Here is a 15,606-nt window from a genome sequence, read left to right as displayed (position 1 = left end):
ATCCCACATATCTCTGGCTTGTTCATAGGATATATTGTCCAATGCCTAGCTGAAACCCACATGTACTCAATCTACCTCACGTTCTCCATCTATCAGCACAATGACCCTATCAAGAAAAAGAAAAATGAAACGAGGTTAATCTGGCCTGACTGGCTCTTGGCAAATCCACTGTAGCTACATGCCGCCCTCAATGCTTTTTTTGTTTGTTTGAGACAGAGTCTCGCCCTATTGCCCAGGCAGGTGTGCAGTGGCATGATGATAGCTCACTGCAGCCTCGACCTGCCAGGCTCAAGTGATCCTTCCACTTCAGCCTCCTGAGTAGCTGAGACTACAGGCATGCACCACCATGCCCAGCTAACTTTTTAAAATTTTTTCGTAGAGATGGGGTCTTATTATGTTACTTAGGCTGGTCTCAAACTCCTGGACTCAAGCAATCCTCTCACCTTGGCCTCACAAATTGCTGTGATTACAGGCGTGAGCCACCATGCCCAGTCCCTGCTGCCTTTTCTAAAGGCCCATCGAATCTGGTCAAACCCTACCCAAACCCATCACCAAAGACCAGGTGCCCCTCCACACAGCCTGAATGTCCAACGTCATTGCCGTGGTCTCCCTGAGATTTACAAATCAGAGTTCACAATCACACAGTAAGTATGAGGAAAGCACAAACTAGAAGCCAGACCACTGGTGAACATTTTCTTTCTTTTTTAATTAAGAAGTCTAAAGAAAACCTTAATTGACTCAGGGAACATAATACAAATTATAGTGACCTGCATATAAAACCTGGCACCAAATTTGGCCTTTGGGAACATTTATATATAAAAATATGAAGGCCGGGCGCGGTGCCTCAAGCCTGTAATCCCAGCACTTTGGGAGGCCGAGACGGGCGGATCACGAGGTCAGGAGATCGAGACCATCCTGGCTAACATGGTAAAACCCCGTCTCTACTAAAAATACAAAAAACTAGCCGGACGACGTGGCGGGCGCCTGTAGTCCCAGCTACTCGGGAGGCTGAGGCAGGAGAATGGCCTAAACCCAGGAGGCAGAGCTTGCAGTGAGCTGAAATCCGGCCACTGCACTCCAGTCTGGGCGGCAGAGCGAGACTCCGTCTCAAAAAAAAAAAAAAAAAAAATGCATTAAAATCCGCACCAGGGCACAGTACAGAACTGACAGCCCCGACAGGAGTGACCACCACGGCATATGTGGTAGGTGGACACAGGAGTCCTTGGTCCTCTAGCCTCAGGGTGAGCCCTGCATGAGAATGGCCTACTCCAAAAGAGGTCAGAAGGCAAAACCCCTGTGAGCACCAAAATGCCACAAGCCTGGTGTGAAACAAAAATGGTGCTGGGAAGGACAGGGTTGAGAAGGTCATCCTTCTTCCCCTTGTCTCTGGGCTCTGCCCACTATTAGAAGATTCTGGCTCTCTGCTAGACAAACCACCTTTGATTTAACTTTAGAGGAACTTTTGCAATTTTCAAACATGTTTTTTTTTTTTCCAAGTAAACCAATCAATTTGAACTCAAGGTTCCATATCATAATTAGCTTGATCTGAAAGATTAAGAACTAGTTCTTACACCATTTTCTGCAGGCCATGACCTTAAATACCTACTAGAATGGCTATAATCACAACAGAAAACAATGATGACCGTTTCCAATCTATTTTAGTCCTGGATCAAATGCAATTGAGCAATTCTGGCCCAGAAATTACACTTCACAGACAATGCAATGAAACGCAGCCAGGATAAATGCTGGAATTGCCCCATTCTGAGTGTGACCTCACTGAAGCCCTCAACTATCCACAAAGCCCTGGGGAGATGTAGGGTCAATACTGCACATCTGTCTTCCAGGATGAAGACACAGCCCCTTCACTGGCGGGGCTGATCACTCTGGCTGAACAGAGCTCAAGACCGTTTGTCCACTGGCTATTCATTCACTGGGTCCCTGCTCTGCCCATCCTGTGGCTCTGTGGAAAGTGGCAGCTGTCCCTGACTCGCTGCTAAGCTGTTGCTCAAACAGTCTGGTTCCACAGATGGGAAACACACAAATGGGAACACCATAGAGGTGGAGAGGTGGGGGGTGGGCATGGGGAGCATCAGAAGATGCAATCGGGAGGGAAAAGCCCTGTGGGCTTTGAGTATCCCACAAGGACGGCAGTGCCTCTACCGTTTCAGGGCTCCTGAGAGTTACTGAAAGGGCTGGGAGTCCTTCCCATCACTCTAGTAGATTCAACAAAGGGAAGACAGCCAGCCACCCTACTGATTTCTATCCAAAGGCAGTGATTTTCTCAGTTGCCTCCAGGGTGGTTTTTTTTCCCCTCCCAGTCCTTGGCATGTCTTGCTGCAGGGTAATCTGACACTTTTCCTCAACTGTGGCAGTAAGTGAAAGGAGAGAGGAACAAAAGCATCTGAATCACAATTTAGGCAAAAAGCTGACAGTCACACAGGCTGTTAATGAGGGACTCTCTCTCAGGCAGCATAACTCAGGACACAGGTGCTGAGAGTAATAGACAGGTAGCCCCTGTGTTAGTGAGGCCTGGCACCAATCATAGCACATCCTACAAGACCAAGAAAGCAGGACGACACTCTGCCCAGTTAGGTTCTTTTTCCAAACTGAGCAGCTCCTTTACAAAGTCTGGGGACATTTTGTACAGAACAAGGAGGAACTAAGTCCACCTCACTGCAAAGTGACCTGAGAACACCCTCTAGTGGAAATTATTAATAAAACAAGGACCGTGCGCCCAATTCACCTTCTGATACAAGAATGGTTTTTAAATTCCCCATAAAATGAAGAAAAAAAAAAAGAGAGAGAGAAACAACATATTAAGAACACAAAAACAATTTTTAAAAGGCAGGAGTTCCCACCCATGCTTAGTACCCTGACTGCCAAATCACATTCCTTCCTCAGAGACTCTGACTTTAATATATTCTAAGAAAAGGAGACATGTCGTGGCGGGAGCTACTTGCCCCCTTAAAGTTTGGGCAGACTGCCTGCTGGTGCCAGAATGATGCCAAAGACGTAGAAAAGTCCCAGCAGGAGGTTGAGCTTGGCAGTCCTCTGGGGCAGTTTGTTGAAGGCCTGGCTTCGGAACTGTCTCTCAAGGGAGAAGGCCATGGGAATGGTGAGCAGGGGGAGCGCCAGGCTGATGGTGCAGTGTGTGGCCAGGATGCTGAAGACCAGGTAGGGCAGGAAGAGCAGCGTGTTGTAGAGAATATAGGAGAACGTGGGGCCGATGAGGATGGCCAGGGTGACGATGCCAGCCTCCCGGTCGGACTCCATGTCCCTGGTGTTGTTGGAATGGAGAATGGCCTCGGTGCTAAGGGCAAGGGGGATGGCATAGACCAGTGGGAAGATGGCCAGGGACCCCACCTGGATGGCGTAGGCGAACATCACAGCCAGTGGGCCAAAAGTGATGAGGATGATGAGGTCTCCCAGAGCCACGTATTTGAATCCAATTCCTGCGGCCAGAAAATCCAGAGAGTTGGTGTGAGACCAAGGCTTGAAATTTAGGGACTGTTCACCAGTGAAGAGGCAGGCCACTTCTGGCTGAAAATGGTAAATCCTTAGACTGTACAGGTAGGCACTCATTTCGTCCCTTAACCCCACAGAGCAAATTCTGATTTCTTCTCCAATGACACAGGTGCAGAGAGAATGCCCAATGAGGCCTCAAGTCCCTCTTCTCAGGTTCATACCCAAGTTTCCCTTCCTATTGTCCCACAACAGAGCTCTGCAACATAGCACACTGGGCACCCACTACACTCAGTTCAATGGGAGAGCCCAGGAAAGATCCAAAGGTCTTAGAATCCAGTTCTTTGCTGTCTTTCACCCTTCACCAACCCCTGCAAGACACCGTGAGATCAATCCCTCACAGAACAGCCACCCCAGCCTTCTACTTTTCCACCTCCTTCCCCTACAATCTCAAGGCATCTTCTGGTTTTAAAAACCCCCAGTGAATCTCAGTGAAATTTCAGGGTCCCTAAACGGGCACCCCTGCAACAAGTAAAACAGCGAGGACAGAGTCATAATGCTGCTTCCCTCCTCTGTCTCCCATGAGGTTGAAACTAAACCACCCCTACCTCCTGCTTCTGTCCTGCTCATCTACTTCAAAGACTGTCTAACCCACTTCCTTCAAAACTACCCATTCTCTCCATCCCCGGGGCCACACTCCATCTCCCTCACCCCATTCCCAAATCTACCTCATGGTCATCTTATGCCTGGGATACTGCAACATCCTCCAAATTGGTCTACCAGCTTCCAATCTCATAACCCCTCCCCCTCTCCATCCCTAATCTAATCTCTAAAAAGGAGTTGGAGTGAACATTTAAAAATAGGAATCTGGCCGGTGCAGTGGCTCACACCTGTAATCCCAGCACTCTGTGAGGCTAAGGCAGGCGGATCACCTGAGGTCAGGACTTTGAGATCAGCCTGGCCAACACGGTAAAACCCCATCTCTACTAAAAATACAAAAATTAGCCAAGCGTGGTGGCACACACCTGTAATCCCAGCTACTCAGGAGGCTGAGGCAGGGGAAATGCTTGAGCCTGGGAGGCAGAGGTTGCAGCAAACCAAGATCATGTTACTGCACTCCAGCCTGGCAGACAGAGGGAGACTCTGTCTCAAAAAAAATAAGTAAATAAACAAACAGATAAAAAAGGAATCTGACCACTCCCTCCCCCAACATACACTGAAACCCTTATCAACCACTTACCCGGGGGATAAAAGTTCCAGATCTTTAACCTGGCTCACCTGTGGCCCCGCCCTACCTCTCCTGCGTCACCTTCAGCTCTCCTCCCCTCTTCACACAGACTTCTTCTAATCCATCAGAGCCTTCAGACACCCCTCCCTTGGTCTGGCTAACTCTACTCACCCTTTAAGACTTTAAAGACCATTCCCCAGGACCACCTCCCCTCACCCCTAAGCCACATTTGATCCCCTTGCAATATGCTCCCATGGTAATCTGCCTGCCATATTCAAAAACTTCATCATGCTTCTAATTAACCTCCACCTTTCTCACTAAACAGTAAGTTCCATGAGGGCAGGACATGTGTCTGGCTTGGTTACAGCTCACTCCCCAATACTTGGCAGAAGGGCTGAACTAAACACAGAGCTACAGTAACAAGCACCTGGAATTTGGGACCAAGGTGAGGAAAAAACCACCTCCCACTCAGACTGAAACAGGTAAAGCAGCATGGAATGGGTGAAGCTGAGGGAGGTGACCCACACCCTGATTGCTACAGAAGTTTATAAAACTCAAGTTCCAAGCGAGTTACAAGATGTGGACTCAGGATCAGAAAATAAACCTCTGGTTAGGCATTTTAACCAGTCTAAAATGACAGATGTCCCCACTACCCACAGGAATCAAAATAAAATAAAATGACAGATAACAATGGTCTTTGAGGCTCAAAAGCCATGGGAGCTAAGGAACAAGATCCAGCCCAAGTTCACCTTCACATCAGCGGCTGGGGTTCCTTGGTGCTAAATACACACCCTTAGTTCTTTAGAACAAAGTGTCCCCAGGGAAGGGCATTAAGGCATGGCCACTGACACTCTCCAACACTTGGCAAGTTAATTCTGCACCCTCAAGACAAATTTTTTTTTCCTTCTATTTAGATGATTTTTATACCAAGCCATGTTTTCACAAATAATTTGGTTGTATGAGGACATGCCCTCCAGGAGGAAGTTCCCTCAAGCACAGAACGGGCTCCAGTTCAGAATTAGTAAATTGATGTCTCTTGCAATATCTCACACATTTAGGGGACTACACCCGCCCAAAGAAGATGCTGGGCAGGAATACTCCCAGCACAGACCTAGCCAGTTCCTCTATAGCTGCCCACTCTTGTTGTGCTTGTTTCCTCAGCTCCCCAAGAGACTCCATGGGTCTGGCTATGAAAGAAAATGCAACAGCACTGCAGCCTTGACCTTTGGCTGGATTCTCCAAGAACACCTCCTTAGATCACTTGGCAAAAAGCAATGTAAGCGGTCAGGCATGGCGGCTCACGCCTGTAATCCCAGCACTTTGGGAGGCCGAGGCAGGTGGACCACCTGAGATCGGGAATTCGAGACCAGCCTGACCAACATGGAGAAACCCCATCTCCACTAAAAATACAAAATATTAGTCAGGTGTGGTGACGCATACCTGTAATCCCAGCTACTCGGGAGGCTGAGGCAGAAGAATCGCTTGAACCCTGGAGGCAGAGTTTGCAGTAAGCTGAGATCGCGCCACTGCACTCCAGCCTGCGCAACAAGAGCAAAACTCCATCTCAAGAAAAAAAAAAAAGGCCGGGCATAGTGGCTCACGCTTGTAATTCCAGCACTTTGGGAGGCCACGGCGGGCAGATTACCTGAGGTCGGGAGGTCGAGACCAGCCTGACCAACATGGAGAAACCCCATCTCTACTCAAAATCCAAAAAAATTAGCTGGGCATGGTGGTGCACACCTGTAATCCCAGCTACACGGGAGGCTGAGGCAGTAGAATCGCTTGAACCCAGGAGGCAAAGGTTGCGATCACACCATTGCACTCCAGTCTGGTCAACAAGAGCTAAACTCTGTCTTAAAAAAAAAAAAAAAGGATGATGTAAGCAAGGTTGAGCAGAGGTCTCTGTCCCCACCCCAAAACCAAGAGCAGCCCACTCTGGGGAGGAAAAAGATCTGGTTATCTGACACAAGAAAACAGTAGAGCCCTTGGGGAGAAAGCCGTTTCCTAGCATTTGATACATGGCCCAAGGCTCATGTGCTCTACCTGATTCAGAGACGTGGCCCATCTGGGAATTTCCTTTTAGGCATTCCTCCTCTCCCAACCCCATTTTCTGAATGAGCTTACATAGTGAAATACTGGGCCAGCTCTCCACATGGCAGCCAGAATGAATCTGTTAAAACATAAATCAAAAAGTTGGCAAGATACAGAGCAACTGGAACTCTTGCTGGTGGGAGTGTAAAGAAGTACAACCACTTCAGAAAACAGTTTGGCAGTTTCTCATAAAATTAAACATCATCTGCCCTGTGACCCAGCAATTCCACTCCTGGGCATTTACCCAAGAAAAATGAAAACAAATATCCACAAAAAGACTTGAACATGAATGTTCAGTCATAATAGCCAAAATATGGAAGCAACCCAAATGTCCCTGAACAGGAGAATGGATAAAGAAGTTGTGGTATGTTACAACGGAACGCTACTCAGCAAAAAAAGGGACTACTGATACTCACAACAATGCAATGAATCTCAAAAACATCACACTAAGCAAAAGAAACCAGACGAGAGCTCAGACTGAAATAAATACACATACATACATAGATAGTTCATACTGAATGGTTCCATTTGTATGACCAGGGAAAACTAATCTATGTGAGAGAAATCAGAACAGTGATTCTTTCCCTGCCTCTGGATGGGAGCAGGGAGTGTGGGACTGACAGGCAAGAAGCACTAGGAAGCTTTCGGGGGTCGTGGAAGTGTTCTGGATGATGACGGGGTGTGGGTTATGCAACTGTATACGTTTGTCAAAATTCATCAAGCTGTTAACACTAAAAATCTGTGTATTTCACTGTGTGTCAATTATATGTCAATAAAAGTCAATGTTTAAAAAAATCCTAAACCAGATAATGTCACTACTCTGCTCAATATATTTCAATACCTCCCCATTTGTTCACTGGATGAGTATTTACTAGGTAATATTACATGCCAGGCTCTGGGTGCTAAGGGTTCAGCTAAGACCAGAGACAGAAATCCCTGACGCAGGGAGGGAGCTCGCAGTCTAAGGGGGAAGATAATTAACAAATTAAGTACTTTATATGGCACGTTAGAAGGTAACATGTGCTATGAAGAAAACTAACCACACAGAAGAGCCGCAGGGGGAGTATCAGGTAGGGGCAGAGAGCAAGTGTGTGATTTCAAGCAAGGTAGAAAGCAAGGCCTCACTGAGAGCTGACATTTGGGCAAATAGGTAAAGGAAGTGACAAAGTGAACCACACTGTTAGAAGCAGGAAAAGCATTTCAAACAGAGGAAGCTGCATCTACAAAGGACCTGAGGGAGGGGCAGGAGGGGTCGGGTATGCTCCTGGACTAGAAAGGAGGGCAGTGTGGCCGGCCCAGGATAAGCAGGAAGAAAGGAGGAAGGTGGGTCAGAGAACTGGGGCAAGGGCAAAGTGTGGGCAAAGAATGTAGGACCCTGGGGGGTCACTGTAAAGACCCTGGCCTTTACACTGAGTGAGATGGGAGCCACTGAAGAGTTCTGAGCAGGACTGACAGGGCTGCCCTGTATTTTAACAGAATTACTCTGGTGGCTGAGTGGGAACAGCCTGAACGGGACCAGAACAGAGGTAAAGAGACCAGCTGGGAGCCTGCTGCAAAAATCCAGGGACAGATGATCACAGTGGTGGCTGGAGACGGTAAGAAGTGGTCACATCCTATAATCATTTTGAAAGGAGAGTCAACAGAATTTGCTGATGAATTGGATGTGAGACGTAGAGTCAAGGATGATGCCCATGGCTTTTGGCTTGAAGAACTAGGATGAAGCTGCCACTGAGCAAAATGAGGAAAAAGCTGTGGGTGAAGCAGGTTTCCTTGGGAAGATCATCAGGAATTTGGTCTCAGACATGTTAAGCTTGCGACGTCTGTGAGACAGTTCCAGGAGAAGTTGCTGAGTAAGAAGCTGGATATGAGTCTGGAGTTTAAGAGTCACTAGCTTAACAGATGGCATCTGAATCCATAAGCTAAAATCACCAAGGGGGTACATGGAGATAGAGAAAAGAGGTCCAAAGACTGAGCCCTGGAGGCTGAGGAGTAGGACTTGTTAAGATCGCCATGACAGAGACCCTGCCTAACTCCCCAACTGTGTCTCATACCCACTCTGGCTCACACAGACCTTTCAGTAGATCCTAGCCAATGTCACACTCTCTCCCACCACTACATTTGCACTTGGTGGTCCTTCAGCCCTGGAGGAGTTAGCATCGCAATCAGACTCCAATTCCACCCCATGGCCAGCTTCTTGTCCTTCCGTCTTCAAGCCCTAGTTTAAATGTCAGTTTCACAAAGACAGCCTCTTCCCTTCACCACCACCTTGTACTTTCTATTACAGCACCTCATTGATTTCTTCACTGAACTTTTTACAATTGGCTGCCAGGCCACCACAGCCATATGGTTTTCCTCTTACTCCTCTGGATGCTTGCTCACATACCCTTTACCTGTGCCTTTTCTTCTCCCACCTCTAATGTGGGAGTGTCCCAGGGCTCAGACCAGGACTGACTTTGCTGCCAACACTCCCTCCCTTGATGACTTCACCCAGTCCTACAACTTCATCTATAGACCAATGACTCCCAAATATGTAATCTCTAGCCCAGGCTTCCCTGAACTTGAACTACCCATTTGACATATTTGTTAGGAGATTTAAGACATTAAGATGTCCAAAGTTGGCCAGGGACAGTGGCTCACGCCTGTAATCCCAGCAATTTGGGAGGCCAAGGCAGGTGGATCACCTGAGGTCAGGAGTTCAAGACCAGTCTGGCCAACATGGTGAAACCCTGTCTCTACTACAAATACAAAATTAGCCAGGCATGGTGGCGCACGCCTGTAATCCCAGCTACCTGGGAGGCTGAGAATCACTTGAACCCAGGAGGCGGAGACTGCAGTGAGCCAAGATCACACCACTGTACTCCAGCCTGGGAGACAGAGTGAGACTCTGTCTCAAAACAAACAAAAAACAAAACAAAAAACAACGAAGTCAATCTCTTGCTTTTCCCCCAAAACTTGTTCTACCCCCAGCCTTGCCCTTCTCACATAATGACATCACTCCAGATGGTACCTTCTAGTTCTCAGGTCAAAACCTTTGAGTTATGCTTATGCAGCTGTTGAAAGGCAATGGTATGATTAACTGGGGCCTTGAAGATGATGAAGATATGACATTTACAAGGTGGACAGGCATGATTATTGGGCCACCAAGGACAAATTATGAAAAGAGAATATAGGCCTGGCATGGCAGTTCACACCTACAATCCCAGAACTTTGGGAGGCCAAGGAGGGCAGATCACGAGGTCAGGAGTTCAAGACTAGTCTGGTCAACATGGTAAAACCCCATTTCTACTAAAAATACAAAAAATTAGCCGGGCGTGGTGATATGCACCTGTAATCCCAGCTACTTGGAAAGCTGAGACAGGAGAATCACATGAACCCAGGAAGTGGAGGCTGTAGTGAATCGAGATCACGTCATTGCGCTCCCACATGGGCCACAGTGCGAGCCTCTGTCTCAAAAAAAAAAACATATATATATATAGCCTGAAAGTAGAAAGTGGACCTAAATACCCAGAAGCTCCCCAATCAGTTAGATTTGTAACAAGAATTAATATGAATGGAATAAATAATTCCAGTGGGATGGCGGATGACCGCAGCATACCAGTATTAGCAAAATGACAAAATTCATATAGCATTAAAGTTGTACTTCAAGAGTTAAGATGTCTAATGATGTCCAAAGAAAATATGAAGCTTCCACAGCCACTGGAAGGACAAACATACAACAATTAATTTTAGCGGATCTCAAACTTGTCTTATATAAACAACCTTCTACTTGTGTTAATGTCTTGATTAAATATCACAATGCAAAATACCCACACGTTAAACAAAAGAACTCCAGCTGGTAAACATGACCTGGATATTTGTAAGAATATATTTAATATATGTACACCCATTATGTTTTCAGGTAACAGTAGGAAAAATGCAACTCAATTTTTTTCTCTTGTTGAGGTACTGTCATTTAAACATAAACTTGCAGTACTCGAAATAGAATTCAGGTTTACAAGATGAAAGCATGGTAAGAAGTGTCAGATGGCAGTGGAAGCATGCGTGTTTCTAAAGACTAAAAATCTCAATAAAGAAAGCAGGGCTGAGCACAGTGGCTCATGTCTGTAATCCCAGTACTCTGGGAGGCTCAGGCGAGCAGATCACTTGAGGCCAGGAGTTCAAGACCAGACTGGCCAACGTGGTGAAAGTCCGTCCATACAAAAAATACAAAAATTAACCAGGTGTGGTAGCACGCACCTGTAGTCCCAGCTACTCAGGAGACTGAGACAGGAGAATCGTTTGATCCCGGGAGGCAGAAGTTGCAGTAAGCTGAGATCGCACCACTGCACTGTAGCCTGTGTGACAGAGTAAGACCCCCATCTCAAACTAAAAAGGAAAGAAAAAAGAAAACAGAGCCTGGGTGAGGTGGCTCACACCTGTAATGCCAGCACTTTGGGAGGCCAAGGTGGGATGGATCATCTGAGGTCAGGAGTTCAAGACCAGCCTAACCAACATGGAAAAACCCTGTCTCTACTAAAAATACAAAATTAGTAGGGCGTGGTGGCCCATGCCTGTAATCCCAGCTACTTGTGAGGCTGAGGCAGGAGAAATGCTTGAACCCGGGAGGTGGAGGTGGCAGTGAGCCGAGATTGTGCCATTGCACTGCAGCCTGGGCAGCAAGAGCAAAAATCCGTCTCGAGAAGAAAGAAAACAGAAATGGTATGCTTTATCCATCTTACTTAGTGAAAGAGAGCTGCAGTTGAAATTGTTTAAAAAGTAGCAGGTATTTGCCAGGCATAGTGGCTCACGCCTGTAATCCCAGCACTTTGGGAGGCCAAGGACGGTGGATCACTTGAGGTAAGGAGTTAGAGACCAACCTGGCCAACATGGCAAAACCACGTCTGTACTAAAAACACAAAAATTAGCCAGACGGGCACCTGTAATGCCAGCTACTCAGGAGGCTGAGGCAGGAGAATCACTTGAACCTGGGAGGCGGAGGTTGTGGTGAGCCAAGATCACACCACCATACCTCAGCCTGGGCAACAGATCAAGACTCTGTCTCAATAAATAAAATTAAAAAAAAAAAAAAAAGTAGCAGGTACAATGAACACCGTCACAAATGTGTTTTTTGCTTTTTTGTTTTGTTTTGTTTTGTTTTGTTTTTTGAGATGGAGTCTCGCTCTGTTGCCCAGGCTGGAGTGCAGTGATGAGATCTCGGCTCACCACAACCTCCCAGGTTCAGGTGATTCTCTTGCCTCAGCCTCCCAAGTAGCTGGACTACAGGCATGTACCACCATGCCCGGCTTATTTTTGTATTTTTAGTAGAGGTAGGGCTTCACCATGTTGGCCAGGCTGGTCTCGAACTCCTGAGCTCAGGTGATCCACCTGCCTCGGCCTCCCAAAGTGCTGGGATTATAGGCAAAAGCTACCACACCCAGCACAAATGTGTTAATTTTTGAAGTGGTGTGGGTGCTGACTACTAGTAGTATGAAAAATATGTTCAGGATTGTTTTGATACCTGTATTATAATAAAAAATATTGGGGGGGAGTTGATGAATTTCCGTTAAAAGCTGTTCATGTGTGTTACATGTATCAGACATGGTAAATATTTGCTTACAGTCTCTTTTTTTAAACAAACTATGCACTTAAGGTTAAGTGACATCAACAAAAAAGGGATAGGTATATGGATATATAATGTTGAAATTAAAGTTAGTCTTTTCTTTTTTTTTGAGATGGAGTCTTGCTCTATTGCCCAGGCTGGAATACAGTGGCGTGATCTCAGCTCACTGCAACCTCTGCCTACCAGGCTCAAGCAATCCTCCGTGTATTGTTAGTAGAGACGAGGTTTCACCATGTTGGCCAGGCTGGTCTGGAACTCCTGATCTCAAGTGATCCACCTGCCTTGGCCTCCCAAAGTGCTGAGATTACAGGCGTGAGGCACAGCGCCCAGCCCAAAGTTAGTCCTAAAATGTAAATAAAATGTGGAATGTGTCATAAAAAAAAAAAAAAAAACCTTTGAGTTACACTTAATTCCTCTGTTTCTCTTTACCTCACATCCAATCCATCAGCAAACCCTGTCGACCTTCAAAGCATATTTAGAATCTGGCTACTTACCTCTTCCACTACCACCCGCTAGATCCAAGCCACCAAACATCGCTTGCCTGGATTACTCAAGAGCCTCCTACTTGGTCTTCCTGCCTCTACACTTACCCCACTACCCTTGATCCATTCTCAATACCTTACCCAGAGCAATTCTTTGAAAACATTATATCACATCACTCCCTTGCTCAAAGTCCTGCTGTGGCTCCTCCATTCCAGAGCCAAGACCAGTGGCCTACAAGGTCTATACAATCCATGTGCCTCCTTACCCTCCCCAAACGTACTTCTCTTACTTTACCTCCTTTTACTCTCTCCTTCATTCACACACTGGACTCCTTGCTGCTCCATAAGCTCTTTGGACACGTTCCTGCCTTAAGGCCTATGGCACTTGCTGTTCCTTTTCCTGAAACACTCCTCTCTCAGATATCTGCTTGGCCAACTCCCTCATCTCTTACCTCCTTCAATCTAACTCAACTCAAATACTACCTTTCTGAGGCACAGTCTCACTCTGTCGCCCAGGCTGGAGTGCAGTGGTGTGATCAGGGCTCACTGCAGCCTTGACCTCCTGGGCCCAAGTGATACTCCCACCTCAGCCTCCAAAATAGCTGGGACCATAGGCAAGCACCACCATGCCCAGCTAATATTTTTTATTTTATATTTTATAGAGACAGGGGTCTACATTGCCCAAGGTGGTCTTCAACTCCTGGCCTCAAGTGACCCTCTCACTTCAGCCTCCCCAAGGGCTGGGATACAGGCATGAGCTGCTGCACTCAGCCAAATGTTACCTTTTTGATGAAGCCTACCCTGATTAAACTACTTAAAATAGTAATCTGTGTCCCCTTCTTTGCTCTACTTTTTTTCCCCATAGTACTTATCTTCTTTCATATACTATAATCAGGGTGATCAATTCAACCTGACTTATCAGGAACTTTCCTGGTTTTAGCACCAGAAGTTGCACATTCCACTTAGTCCTGTTGCCTTAGTTCTGAGCAAACCAGGATGTTGGTCACCCTAACTATAATTTTCTAGTTTTACTTTCTGTCTCTTCTCACGACAATATATGTTTCACGAGGGCAGGGATCTGTGACTGCTGTGATCACACAGAACAGTGCCTGGTACATAATAGGTACTCAATATATAGGACTTACCCACCTGCTCATCACTACCTTAATCAGCCTCTTGCAAGAAGTCACTTAGCAAAGTAGCTAGAAGTAATTATGTGTATCATTTTGAACTCTTCAAATTTAATTCTACTAATATTTGAAACTGTGGCATTATAAAGTATGAGTGAGGCCAGGCACGGTGGCTCATGCCTGTAATCCCAGCACTTTGGGAGGGCTGAGGTGGGCAGATCACGAGGTCAGGAGATCGAGACCATCTTGGCTAACATGGTGAAACCCTATCTCTACTAAAAATACAAAAAATTAGCCGGGCGTGATGGTGGGCGCCTATAGTCCCAGCTACTCGGGAGGCTGAGGCAGGGGAATGGCGTGAACCTGGGAGGCGGAGCTTACAGTGAGCCAAGACCGCGCCACTGCACTCCAGCCTGGGCAACAGAGCGAGACTCCGTCTCAAAAAATAAATAAATAAACAAACAAAAATAAAAATAAATGTCCATATAAAATTTTGAGTCATGCCCTACGTCCATAAGTCAAACCAGGATCTTCTCAAATCACTGTTTCAAAAAATTCTCATGACCCACAATTATAGACTTAAAGTGGCCTAATTTAGAAAGGCACCTTTGACATCCCTGTAACTCCTCTACAAAGCAGCGGTTTCCAGTGGACGCCACTAAGACCTGCAGCGAACAGGACAGGCCAAGTCTTACCTCCTGTGTAGAGAAAGGAGCCAGACAGGCCTCCAAAGTAGATGAGAGCCAAGTGTTCCAGTTTCAGAGGGGATAGGCAGTAGAGGCAAGCGGCACAGACGCAGCCCAACGTGTAGAGGAAGACTCCGAACCGGACAACATCCTGGGGTTCCAAGATTCGGTCCACGAGTGTCCTGTCATCGCTCTTTTTGTGGTCAATGCCTTTGGAAAAGTCATAGTAAGTGTTGACCAAATTACCGGCCCCGTGCACAGCCAGGACAGCCACGGCACAACCCACCAAGAGCCTGGGATCCAGGACACCGTGGGATCTGTAAGCAAGGGCACTGCCCAGAGCCACCGGTGTGAGTGAGGCACTGAAGCTCCAGGGCCTCAGGGCCAACACGTAGGAGGCGCACTTCTGCCTCCAGGAGCGCTGGGGGAGCCTATCTTGCTCGGGACAGTCGTTCCCCAGCGGTTCCCTGTCCCCAGCCTTGACAGTGTCTCCCGACAGGATGTTAATCTTCTCCCCCAGGATCTGAGAGGCCGCCATAGAAGCTCCACGTGACTGTAGTAAACTCTAAAAGTGAGCCACGCACAGTGACCGCCCGGGAAGGAGGAAGGACGGGGCGGGGCAGCCGGGCCTGACCTTCCTTCGGTTCCGCCCCTGGACAGGGCTGGTGTGGCGGCAAGGTCCGGGGGCAGCAGCAAGCGGGTCTTACACCCAAGAGGTCCAGCGGCGCCGCCCCTACTACCTGTCACCTGGGTGAAGCCTGTCTCCGACCCCCAGCCCCGCGTTAGAGCCCACGGCCGAGCCGCGGCCGGACTCTTCAGGCCGCCAGGGCCGCCATCTTGTGCGCCGGCCTCTGGAGGCGCGCCCGGAAACAGGTGCCGGCGACGCGTGCCGGACAGAAGGGTGGGCTGGAGGCCGGGAGGGAGCGGG

At 47.5% G+C, this 15,606-nt stretch overlaps 1 protein-coding gene and 1 pseudogene across 1 annotated transcript; one reads left to right on the top strand and one right to left on the bottom strand.

Moving 5' to 3' along the window:
* Positions 1 to 2,761: 2,761 nt before the first annotated feature.
* Positions 2,762 to 15,577, bottom strand: UBIAD1 (UbiA prenyltransferase domain containing 1). The gene is made up of 2 exons (XM_011935810.1): positions 14,688 to 15,577; positions 2,762 to 3,452 (listed from the first exon to the last, which is right to left on the bottom strand). The coding sequence occupies exons 1-2, from the start codon at positions 15,214 to 15,216 to the stop codon at positions 2,965 to 2,967; spliced, it is 1,017 nt and encodes a 338-aa protein (XP_011791200.1). The 5' UTR covers positions 15,217 to 15,577; the 3' UTR covers positions 2,762 to 2,964.
* On the top strand, positions 9,883 to 10,504 carry LOC105507358 (annotated as a pseudogene).
* Positions 15,578 to 15,606: the final 29 nt, after the last annotated feature.

This window comes from Colobus angolensis, unplaced genomic scaffold, assembly GCF_000951035.1.
Source record: "Colobus angolensis palliatus isolate OR3802 unplaced genomic scaffold, Cang.pa_1.0 Scaffold149, whole genome shotgun sequence".
In the NCBI taxonomy this organism is placed as follows: domain Eukaryota; kingdom Metazoa; phylum Chordata; class Mammalia; order Primates; family Cercopithecidae; genus Colobus; species Colobus angolensis.
Note: the sequence above shows the minus strand (reverse complement) of the source record. Positions and strands in the feature narration are given on the sequence as shown.